The sequence below is a fragment of the Protopterus annectens genome, chromosome 1.part2, assembly GCF_019279795.1.
Source record: "Protopterus annectens isolate FY-2018-M chromosome 1.part2, PAN1.0, whole genome shotgun sequence".
NCBI lineage: Eukaryota > Metazoa > Chordata > Ceratodontiformes > Protopteridae > Protopterus > Protopterus annectens.
In genome coordinates, this window is record NC_056727.1 from 482,838,861 (window position 1) to 482,851,263 (window position 12,403).

The 12,403-nt window shown below is 46.1% G+C and overlaps 1 protein-coding gene across 1 annotated transcript in view; it reads left to right on the forward strand.

Annotated features, from left to right (window-relative positions):
• XRN2 (5'-3' exoribonuclease 2) overlaps nt 1-12,403 on the forward strand; it is a 2,388,435-nt gene that overhangs the window by 1,726,984 nt on the left and 649,048 nt on the right. The window contains exons 22-23 of the mRNA XM_044057168.1: nt 934-1,028; nt 1,115-1,194. Of these exons, the coding sequence (XP_043913103.1) occupies nt 934-1,028; nt 1,115-1,194 (175 nt within the window). The remainder of the gene's footprint in view (nt 1-933; nt 1,029-1,114; nt 1,195-12,403) is intronic.

The window sequence follows — 12,403 nt, forward strand, 5'->3', positions numbered from 1 at the left end:
GAGTTCTGTGCATACCTTCTCCAAGCACTACAACCTACCATTATACTCCAAATCTAGAGCAGGCTTTGCCACTGCAGTCTTGCAGGGCATTTTGGCTCCTCCTAGTTCCACCTAGTGCCTACCACCCCTTTCTTAGCTTTGGGATTCTACCCATCTGTTATGACTGTAGCTGTATGCACGATGAACATAGTACAGTTTTGTACCTACCATAAATGTAGATGTTCGAGTGCTAATACAGCTGCAGTCCTGGTTTCCCTCCCTCCTTCCCCTCTTGGGACAGGCCTATAGGCTAACACATCCTCATACAACCTGATTGGGGTATTCATTTATGATGTATTTGCTTGCAGCTACTGTATTTTGATTATATTGCACTGCATTATTACACAAATTTATGTATTGCCTTCCTTCTGGGGGCACCTGACATCTGGGGCAAGAAAAACTGAAGAAAATGGCGTCTGCTGGTTCCTTTATACCCCTGTCACACTGACGTCAGGGAAGAGGTGACGACAACCGACGCCGGACCTAGACTTTGGAATTCGTCCGACCGAGAACCCGCCTGACGGCAGGAGAACCCATCTGTTATGACTGCAGCTGTATTAGCACTCGAACATCTACATTTATGGTAGGTACAAAACTGTACTTTCTGAGGATTTGACTATTTTAACAAGCAGAACAAGCCATGTGTTCATTTGGTTTGATATATGCTGTTTGGTTCACTAGTGTTAATGGCATATTCTTTAGGAGGGGAAATGGATAGCCTTTAATTTATTTGCCATCAATGAGCTTACATTGTAGCTTTTTCCTTTTAACTTCATAATGTCACACGCATTATTTTGTGTCCGTATAAGTAAAGCCATATGGGAAACTGAAAGAAGAGCAACACTATTTTTAGCTTCACTGTTACTAATGCTGCAACTTTTAATTGTATTCCAGGTAGAAGAAATAGTCTGGGTAGTGATGTGCTCTTTGTTGGACCGAACCACCCACTTTATGATTATATCTTCGAGCTGTACAACTCAAACACAGAGGTGAATGATTACTTATTCTTTTGGTAAAGAATGTCTAGCTTTTTAGCATGTGAAATGTAAATCCCTTGCTGAATCTTTCTTAACAGGGTGTTGGTATCCCACCTGAGCTATGCCATGGAATAGATGGAACACTGACTTTGGAGGATGATCCTGTTCTTCCAAACAAGTGAGTATTTTGTATGCTTAACAAATCATAACACTAATATTCATATTAGTTGCTTTTCTAATGTGTGTATTTACAATGTCTATCAATATGCATATGTTTGAATTGAGGGAACCTCACTTTTTCAGGAGAATAAGTTTCAAAGGAACTTTTTTGTGCACATGAAGTTCGTATCTTCAGTGGCTGAAGAAGGTCCACAAACTTCATTCCTCAACAAATATCCCACTTAATTCATTTCAGGTTTGCAGGAGAGCTGGAGTGTATACAGGCATTCAGTAGTCTTGTGGTGTTGAAAACACCTTGAATAGATCACCTCTCAGCAGGATAGGTAGGAGGACACACACACATGGCATGTACACATCTGAGTAATTTGGGAGATTACTCATCTAACTGCAGTATGTCTGTGTGAAGAGTGGAGGATGAAAAAATGTAAGTGGAGGATGAAAAAATGTAGGTGTTAGAGGTCATTCAAATTAAACATAAGCTGCCAAATAGAACAGTGTGATTTTTATTTGACTATACAGCAGATCTAGAATGGTGTAATAAAATGAACTGTATATGCACCCATGCCAGGAGTTAGGCAAGTAACTCAGGGTAACTTGTTCAGCAGATTCTGGTTTTTCATTGTCACCCCCCCCCCCCCTCCAGTTTGAAGCGCATATATTCAGAATTCGTTTTTCACTGGAAATCTGGGCATCTCTATGCTTTTGTTGGTGGTCTTCGTTTAGATCACTGTTGGCTTAGACTTTGCTACTGGGAGTAAAATAAGGCCCAGCATCTGGTCTGACTTCGAGAGCTCAGTACCATTTCCCCTCCAGAAGTGTCAGATGTTCATCCATCAGCGATGTAGGACCACTCCCAGTGTATGACATTTGCCTATGCTCTTTTAGATCTTTCATGCCACAATTTGCAGCATGTGCATTGATCTCAGTTTGCCTGTAGTGTAGCATGGTTCAGCTTTCCCATTGTTCAGAACAGTTAAGTACCCCACTGGGGATTTTCCTATTGCTACATTTTTGGTAGTGCATACATTTTGGATAGCTTTGCATTTTGACATCTTACTGTGTAAAGGGCACATTAGACCTAAACATGTTGGATGTTGTGGATGGTTATGTTGTGGATGGTCAGTGTACTGACATTCCCAAGTTCATACTAGGCTCAAGGGTATATGGTTTAGTGAGGAGCTTTGTCAGCTCCTGTTCAGGATAGTCTGACTATACTAAGGCCTCTGACGATGCTGCTCTGGAAGCTTCCATGCTATTGGAAGTATGCATATCCTCTCAACCTGAGGTCCTACAGATGCCTGTCTGCAAGCTCATGACTCTTACACCTATATCTTGATGAGAGTAATTGTGGTGTATGACCTTCCATATTTTCCATGTTTGATGTCAGTCAGTGCTTATTTACATTTCGAGAATTTTAAGGTGGCCATTAATCGTAGGAGTAGACCTGTAATTCTCAAACTTAACTTCAGGCATCTGCCACCTTTTTTTATCTTTAGCTGAACAAGCCTCGCCACACCAAGTCCCATTTCAGAACACGATGAGACTGCTACAGGCTTAATGTTTTTTCTTAAGTGGCTGTAGCCTTTCCCTAATCAGCCATCATTGCCAGGAGTCTCCAGCCTCAAAAGACTAAGGGGGGACAAGCTAGCTTATGCTGACTATATGACCTTCCCCCTTAAGTCTGACAGTGAGGGTGCCTGAACTTCTACTTCCCCACAAGATAACTTCTCTCTTGGAAATAAAGTACTTTGAGGTAGGAAGCTAAGGGACTACTTGAATGCTCCTAAGAGGAGTAGAAAACTTCTGAGGCTAACGGATCCTAAATTATTGGCCATTCCTACAGTTATTGGATCTGTGGAGAATGCAGTCACCACTCCGTCATTGGAAATTAATTTGCAGTGCTCTGCTCCTTGAAAGCTTGACTATGTCCATAGTCTCGTAAATTAATGCAAGTGTCTGAAGTAGTTGACTTCATTTGGTGTTCAGCCTGTGGGTTACAGAGCTGTATCTGACCCGACACTGCCATATATCCAGCTGATCTGAGCTCCTTCCCTTACCCATAATGCCTCATGTCCTCTATCCTCCCTTCAGATCTCGTTTGCCGTTGGAAAGGCAAGCATCATGGTCCGAGTTCTAGGCTAAGTCTGAGGGTTTTGAGAGTAGAATTTTGTTGTTTTTTACTCTTAACCTTTTTCTCTCTATCTCTTTCTATCTTTCTACCTCCCTCGCAGTCTGTTTAAAAAAACAAAAAAGTTTTCATTGCTGTTCTTCTTAGCATGTGTGTTTCTAGGCCTGTTTAGGGCGTGGCTGAAGCACCTAAAGCAGGTTTCAGAAAGTGCAGTGTGTAGCCATAAGGTCTCCCCAGCCGATTGTTACACACTGTGCGTGGTGTGCCTGAGGGCTGCTCATCTGCAAACCTCCTGTCCTATCTGTGCTGGGTTTAATCCCAGAGCGCTGAAGTAAAGGAGGGATAAACTTATCCTGAAGGGGCTACTTCCCTCCTCTGCGACTGCAGCCCTAAGCCCCCCTCGTCAGGAGGGGCAGCAGTTGCAACTTCTTCCCTGGCCTCAGGGACTCAAACTCTCGCCAAAAGGTCCAAGGAAGTTGAGAAGTCTAGGCAAGATAGGCAGAGGAAGCCGTCCCCTGACTGCTCGGCCCCGGCCAGCCCGCCACCTAAAATTAGAGCAGAAGCTAGGCCTGGATCCTCCCAGCTCCATTGCTCTAGGTTCTCCCTGGAGCCGGAGGAACCCCGGATCCCGGTCACCTGTCAGGGCTGCCCCTGACCGGCATTCCAGACCGGTGTCTGGCCTCATCCTCCCACTCCACCTGGAGCCCCAGTGAAGCTGAGATGGATAAGATGATGCAGATGTTTATCCGTACCCAAATTCAGATGAGGGAGTCTTGCCTGCCCCTTCTTCCTCTGGAAGGGGCAGCTCGCAGCCTTTTTTCACTCTGATTACTCCTCCGATCTGACCTGGGGTTTTGGAGCCCCTAGATTCGAAGACCCTCTGGATCGAGGGGTTGGCGCCAACGGTTCCTTGTATCTCGACACCAGCCATTGCCTTGAGCATTTCTCACAGCTGTAGTCTTGGTCTGATCCGAGGGATTGCTGTCGGGTACGTGTCTGAGCGCAGTATTCCCTTCGGCATTTCTGCTCCTGAAGTCTCTGCTCTTGACTCCCCTGTCAGGTCAGAGGAGAATAGCTCTCACTTGTACTTCCCAGGATTTCCATTCCTCTTCAGCCTTCGATGTGGAGAGGGTTCTCTCGGAACTGTTGAGACCCTTGACCATCTCATCCTCAGAACTTCATCTCGACTCCCTCTGCTTTGGGCATGGTCCTGACCATCTTATAAGCTCAAGGACAGCCTGTGCTTGTTTTGCCTCGGGAAGCTCCCCTGAGTGGCAGGACATTGGTAAGTCCTCCCCAGAGAGTCCCACTGAGGAGGTTCTTTGCAAATGGACATGTAGAAGGAGGTACCTGGACTTCCCACCGGAGTCCCTCACTGAAGACACTGACTTTGAGGAAGGGGAAAGTTCCCCCAGCTGATCCCCTGAGGAGGTCTCCTTTGGAGACATCATGGAACTTTTTTGCCGGGGGGGGTCTGCCCAAAAACGGACTCTGGACGAGTCAGTGTTCGAGGCATTTGGCACAGGCCCATGTACTACTTGGGTGTCCCCTCCCACGGTTCCACTTGTGGACCTAATAACATCTCTGGCATGGAAAGAACCAGACACTGGAGCCTATCCCCAAGTGCCCTGATAAGGTCCTTAGCCCCCCTTCAGACAGGACTTGTTGAAATAAGGGGTTCCTAGTGGATGCTATGGTGGTGGCACCCGCCACGAAGGTAGAGCTCACGCAAGAGAGCTCTACTGTCCATCTTCCTAACCTAGAGTCAAGTACGATGAACCATTTAGGGAAGTGGGTGGTACACTTCAGCGACTTTTTCCATAAGAGCACTGAACTATATGGCGCATGTCATTCGGCTGCAGCGAGACTTAGTCAAGGAAATCTGAGTGGACCCCAGAGTCCATGTCGGAATGCAAGAAGACGTTCTCCGTTCGTATGGCCCCTCTCAAGGCAGAAGCCATGGAGGGAGCCGCCAGGGTGGCCGGCTCTGGCATTGCTATGAGGCACCACGCCTGGCTCCGACTTTTTCAATTCTCCGAACCATTTAAAGCGTCATTTGCAAATGCCCCATACAGTGGTTCTTCCCTGCTTAGGAAGTCAGTTCGAGACCTTGAGAAGGACGGGAAGGACCCTGCTGTCAGCATCCGCTTCTCTGCCCCTCAAAGATCCTTTTCTAGGAATCGGCAAGAGATGAAGATGTGGTTCCGGAAGTTTCAAGACATTTTCCCAGGACACTCCAGACTCATCTTCCCCCAGTGACAGAGGGGGTTATGATAGACTCCATCCTAGAGGCAGAGTTGGAAAGCATACTTTGCAATGTGGTTTTGATTCTCTGCAGGGCCACAGTTACGGGTTCTGTCATTAGGAGGCATGCTTTGTTAAAGGAACAAAAACTCTACCTGATCATGTTAAAGCAAAATTATTAGATGCTCCATTACAGCATGATACTTTGGTGTTAAAGCAGAGGAGGTGTTAAAGAAAATGGAGGACAAAGCTAAATCTATGCAAACAGTCAAGGATTTCTTACAGGTACTGCCACCAAGATTTAGCAGACACTGGCCTGCAAAGAATTGGTCCTTTCCAGTGTCAGACAGGCCACAAAGGGGCAGATACAGCTGCCCTAGAGGCAGATCCCAACCCCAAAGTTCATACAGGGCTAAACAATGGGGTGCTTCTACCTCCAAAACTGGATAAGACCAATCACAGCCATACAGGAAACAGTCCCAATGACTTCCCCCTGCCTGCGCCAAGCACTTATCTTCTGGCAGCACCTTTAGGGGGAAAACTAGCACTTTTCTCAAAATTGGCACATAACCCAGGACAAATGGGTCTTAAACATAGTGTCAGAAGGCTACAAGTTTCACTTCCATAACCTGCCAAGGGCAAACGGTTGTCCAGACCTGCCAAAACATAAATGGGCAGAGGCACAAAAACAAGTCTCATCCCTCATGGACATGGCCATTCAACAAGTACCAGAGCAAGTGCAGGGAGAAGGATTTTATTCATGACTGTTCTTGGTACCCAGAACGGACAAAGCCTGGAGACCAATACTGGACCTATCTATTCTAAACACACCTGGATATTCCAAAATTCAGAATGTTGCCTCTACAGCAGCTTCTGCCCATGTTGGGCAAGAAAGCTTGGCTTGTGACTTTAGATCTGAAAGAGGCATACCTGCATGTCCCAATCAGACAAATATGCAGAAGATACCTCAGATTCAACGCTGGCTCAATGCACTACCAATTCTCTGCATTGCCCTTTGGCTTATCTACTGCATCCAGGGTCTTCACAAAGTGCCTGGCACCAGTAATTGCATACTGCAGACAGAGGAATACAAATATATCCTTACTTGGACTGCCTCATTCAAGCAGAGAACAAGGACATTCTACTACAGCATCTGGCGTTTGTAAAGAGATTACTACCATGCCTAGGGTACACAGTCAACGAACAGAAATCCAAACTAGTACCCTCTCAAGAGAATATTCCTGGGTGCAAGCTTAAATACAACTGCCCAGATGGCTTATCTCATGCCAGACAAACAAAGGCAACTGGCTACCTATTTCAAACTGTTGGCAACAAAGGCCCAGTTATCTGCAAGAAAAATTCTGCAGCCTTTGGGCTTCATGGCATCCTGCATTCTACTAATTCCATATGCAAGACTGCATATGAGAAAACTTGTACCTAAAAAGTGTTTAAACTCATCATTGCCACAGCCTGGAAACAATAGTTACTCTCATTCCCTGCCTGCAACAGGAGTTTCGATGGTGGGCGAAGGCCTGTCACCAGAACAAGGGACAGCCATTCACTCTACCCCCAGCCACACAGACTTTAACAACGATTGCATCGGATTATGCCTGGGGAGCCCACATGGCAGGAAGATGCATTCAAGGCACATGGTCCGCAAACCAAATGCATCTACATATCAATCAAAAAGAGATGCTAGCTGTTCAAAATGCCCTGACAGCTTTCAAGGACCTACTTCATCTGGGACAACTACTGATAAAGACAGACGATACCATGGTCATGTGGTATATAAACAAGCAGGGATGCACTCATTCTTTCCCCCTTTGCAGACTAGCCATGACTTTGTGGGACACAGCATTGACTTACCAAGTACATCTGCAGGCACAATTCCTGCCAGGAGAGGTAAATATTCTGGCAGATGAACTAAGCAGAAACCTCATGGATCCCCACGAGTGGAAATGGGATCCAGAAGTCTTCAGCATGGTAACAAGGAAATGGGGATTCCCGGACATAGATCTGTTTTCCTCACCTCACAACTGCCAACTGAAAAAGTTCTGCACAAGGACTTCACAGAAAAGCATGGAAAGTGGATGCCCTATCTTTCAGCTGGAAAAACTTGACAGTAAATGCCTTTCCTCCTCTGCCTCTCCTCCCCAAGGTACTCCAAAAGGTCAGACAGGAGAAGCCAAAAATAGATTGCCCCAGACTGGCCCCACCAGTACTGGTATCCAATCCTAAGGAACTTGTCTCAATGCCCAGCCTGGACCTTACCTCAAGTGCCTCATCTGCTGTCCCAGCAGAACAATCAGATCCTGCATAGCCAACTCAAAACCTTAAATCGGGCAGCATGGCGGATGATGTAGTCATACAAAACACACCTCATTAAAGCGGTGATGGATGTCATTTTGGAGGCCAGGAGGCCTAGTACTAGAAAATCCTATGCTGGACAATGGAAGAGACTCTGTGCTTGGAACCAGACACAAGGAATTGACACAGCTGTACCAAATATTCCTCAGATTTTGCAATACTTGACTGAGATGCTGGACAAAGGCCTATCCTTTGAATCTATAAAAATTCATGCCTCTGCCATTTCGGCTCATTACAATACAGAGCCACCAATCTCTTCTCACCCTTTGTTAAGGCAGTACCTCAGAGTGCCAAAAATGTAAGGCCTTCAAGGAGACCACCAATACCTGCATGGGACCTCAATTATGTCTTGGAAAAACTCACCCTGCCTCCTTTTGAGCCAGCCGCTACAGCTGATATAAAGTTTTTATCTTTGAAAACAGCTGTGCTGCTAGCAATAACTTCTGCAAGACGAGTCTCGGAGCTACAGGCACTCATGGCTGTGGAACCTTATTTTTTATCCAGACAGGGTTTCTCTGAGGACAAACCTGACATCTATGCCTAAGGTAGTGTCCAGTGTGGCCCTTAATCAAAACTATTCATCTGCCTACCTTTTATCCAATCCCACAGAATAAGGAGGGAGAGAATTCTGCATTCTTTGGACATACACAGACAGCTACGCTTCTATTTGAACAGAACCAAAGCTTTCAGAAAGACAGAGCAATTACTAGTGACATATGCTGCAGGATCACAAGGAAAGGCCATCTCAAAGCAGACTATTTCAAAGTGGATAGGCCACTGCATTCGTTTCTGCTATTCACAACATGGCAAGCCAGTACCCAAGGGCATTAGGCCACATTCAACCAGAGAAGCAGCCACTTCAGCAGCCTTCCTCAGGGGGAGTACCAACCAAAGACATTTTAGAGGTTGCTACTTAGTGCTTTGTGAAGGTGTGCACTGAATTCTATCACTTACCACTCTACTCTAAATCCAGGGCAGGCTTTGCCACTGCAGTTTTGCAAGGCCTAATAGCCGCTCCTAATGCTATTTAGTTCCAGCCTCCCAACCTTAGCTTTGGGATTCAACCCAATTGTAACAACTGCAACAGTGAAACACGAACATAGTACAGTTGTGTACACTTAACATAAATGTAGATGTTGGAGTGTATTCACTGTTGCAGTCCAGGTTACCCACCTGCCATCCCCAATTTCTTTACTGGAACTTATCTGTACTTCTCTATTCTATACAACCTATGTGGTGTATTTGCTTGTAGATGAAGGCAAAATATGTACTTTGGTGCATGCATGTTTTATTGACATATTTTTAGCCTTCCCTTTTGGGGGGCACCTGACATCTGGGGCAAGAAAAACTGAAGAAAATGGCATCTGCTGCATCTTTTATACCCCTGGCGCACTGATGTCAGGGAAGAGGTGACAGCAACCGACGCCAGACCTAGACTTTGGAATTCAGGCCGACTGAGGGTAGCCTGCCAGCAAGATAACCCAGTTGTAATGACTGCAACAGTGAATACACTCTAACATCTACATTTATGGTAAGTGTACACAACTGTACTTTGTCTTCAACCATCCCCCTTTCCTTCCCCCAACCTTGTCACTTTTGTCCTGGCCATGTGTATGGAAGATGGAACATCCCAGGAGCGTCCATTGTTATTGCTTTGGCTCAGGGATTTTTGGGCTGCCAGTAGTGGTGAGGTTTAGTTGGGTCCGAGTGTATGTTGAGCACCAAACTCTATCTGAAGGGAGGAAGGAGATGGGTATTATAGGTAAGGGGAGAAGCTTGGAGCTCTGATCAGGTTCATAGGTTCATACTAGGCTATCTGCCCTAGGGCATTTATAAGCCTAGCCAGAGTATGTTTGGCTTTCGCCACCCATTTTAAATTAATTTTGCTATGCCCTTTTTCGAGGTTAGTATACTGTGCCTCTGTCTAACAGTGACACAGAAGTGATACCCGGGGTAAACCTATGATCTCCCATCCACTCATCAAGATTCCTCTTGAAGAGAGTCAATGAGGGACTCTGCCTAACCTGGACTGGGATATTTTATTCCATAGTGAAGGGAGCCTCTGGGTTATGAATCTGTCCCTCCAGCATGTCCTATTTATTTTAGTGCTGAGGTTCAAGTCTCTCGAGCGTGTAGCTCGATGGGATTTGGATTTTTTGAGGTGCAGCATGTCCCTTAATTCCAGGTTGGACATGGCCTTATACGTCAGGCACAGGTCACCTCTGAGCAGGCGGTATGCCACTGAGTAGAGCTGGAGTTTCTTTAACCGGGCAGCATATGGCATCTGTTTGAGCCCTTTGATCCTCTTGGTGAGGTACTTTTGGGGTCTTTCCAGTTGCTGCAGGTGTTTGGTAAGGTACATCCCAAAAGGGGCATTGTACTCTATTATGGGCCTGATGAGGGATGAGTAAAGAGGCACGATGACCTCCCCTAATCTAGATGTGAATCCCTTCATGATTAGGTGGGCTATATAAAATGTTTTTCTAACCACTTTGGCCACGTGGTTGTCAAATGAGAGATTGCTATCAACTTGGGTCCCCAGGTCCCTAATGACTTCTTCTGTACTTAATGGATTACCACCTATGTGGTAATTTGTGGGCACTGTGTTTTTGCCAAAGGGATGACTATACACTTTTGGCATTTAGCTTGAGGCCATGGCTCTGGCACCAGTTGTCTGTTTCTATGAGGCCCTTTGAGGATGCTTGTGTCGGCTGGAGAGCGATTATGGCGCCCAGTTTGCAGTCATCTGCGAACTTGGTCAGCCACAGTCCTTCCGTGTTGGCCTGTACCTCGAGAAATATATACCAAACGAGGTCCCAGGACTGAGCCTTGTGGGACGCCACTTGTAACTGGTTTGGAGTCTGACATGGCTCCAGCAATTCTAACCATGTGGGTTCTGTCCTTGAGCCAGTTTGCAACCCATCTAGTGACATAGGGGTTTATATTTAAGCTGGTGAGCTTATCTATAATGCCTGAGTGGGGTATTGTATCAAGGCTTTGCGAGGTCCAGATAGGCTGTGTGGACCACCTTCCTTCACAGTGGCCTTGGTGACTGTTTCAAAGAAGTCAACCAGGTTTAAGAGGCAGGATCTGCCCTTAACAAAGCCAAACTGGGTAGGATCCAGTGTCTGTAGGTCCCCAATATCTTTATTTATGAGGTCCATGATGATCCTTTCCAAAGCTTTGCAGACCAAGCTAGTCAGGCTTATGGGGCGATAGTTTCCAGGGTCCGTTGAGGCACCACCTTTGTGGAGAGGGACCACAGTTGCTGTACGCCACTCTTTGGGTACATATCCTGTAGTAAGGCTGAGATGGAACAGTAGTTTTATGTTTGGGTTTAGCTCTTCTTGGAGTTCATGTAGGACACAGCCTGGGACACCATCTGGTCCCATTGATGCTGTGTTTTTTGCTTTGAGAGGGCGGCTCCCACCTGAGAAACTGAGATGTGGGGGGGGCAGCACTCTGGTGGGATAATTATTTGCCCTTTTGGTGGGGGAGTTTGCTGAACCTGTCAGCTAGGATGTTGGCAATGTCTGTGGGATCAGTGTATTTTTTGTCATTTTGGACTAATTCTGAGCATATCTGGGAATTCCCACCCAGGTTCCTAACATAACTAAAGAAAGCCTTGTGGTTATCTTTAGTGTCCTGTGCAATTTTTCTCTCGAAGCTGGCCTTTGACGATTTTATGAGTGGCCTTAGTTTTTTGCTAATACTGATCAGAGATGCCTTCCATTTTTGGGATTTTGCTCTATCATGTAGTAGCTTCCTCCTTCTATTGTATAGTTTGTTTATGGCTGGGGTCCACCAGACAGGTTGTCTGCCTTTGGAGGATTGGGTCTTGGTTTTATTTGAGATTGCATGAGCCATGCATTCCTGAAGGTGTTCATAGAATGCATTTATAAAGGATTCTGCGGTCTGGGCCGTATTTTCCACAGGCCCGGGGGCTTTGAAGGATTCCACCTCTGTTTTGAGGAGTGTGAAATTTGCTTTAGAGACGTTTTTCACTGTGGTTTTCTGGGCAGGGGGTGGGGTTGGGATGTGAATATCCAGTGAGATAAGTTTATGGTCTGATCTTACCAGTGAGGGATACACTTCTGTTCTGGAGCATAGAGTCCCCATGTTGGTGATGATCAGGTCCAGTATATTTTCCCCTCTTGTGGGAGTGGTAACAAGTTGTTCCATAGCATTTGAGTTTATGAATTCTAGGAACCTTTGGGCAAGGGTGTTGGAGCTAGAGTAATACTCCCAATCTATGTTTGGGTAGTTGAAGTCGCCCAATGTAATGGTGTTCGGAGAGACCTTCATATTTTCCAGTGTTCTCAGGAAGGCCGAGTGGGGTTCCTCGGTTTGGGAGGGTGGTCTGTAGCAGGCTATAAACTGGAAGGCAGTTTTACCCACTGTTAGTTGCACATGGATAGTCTCTGATGCTTCGTGCTTTGCCACCAACCTGGAGGTGTGGGTATCTTTG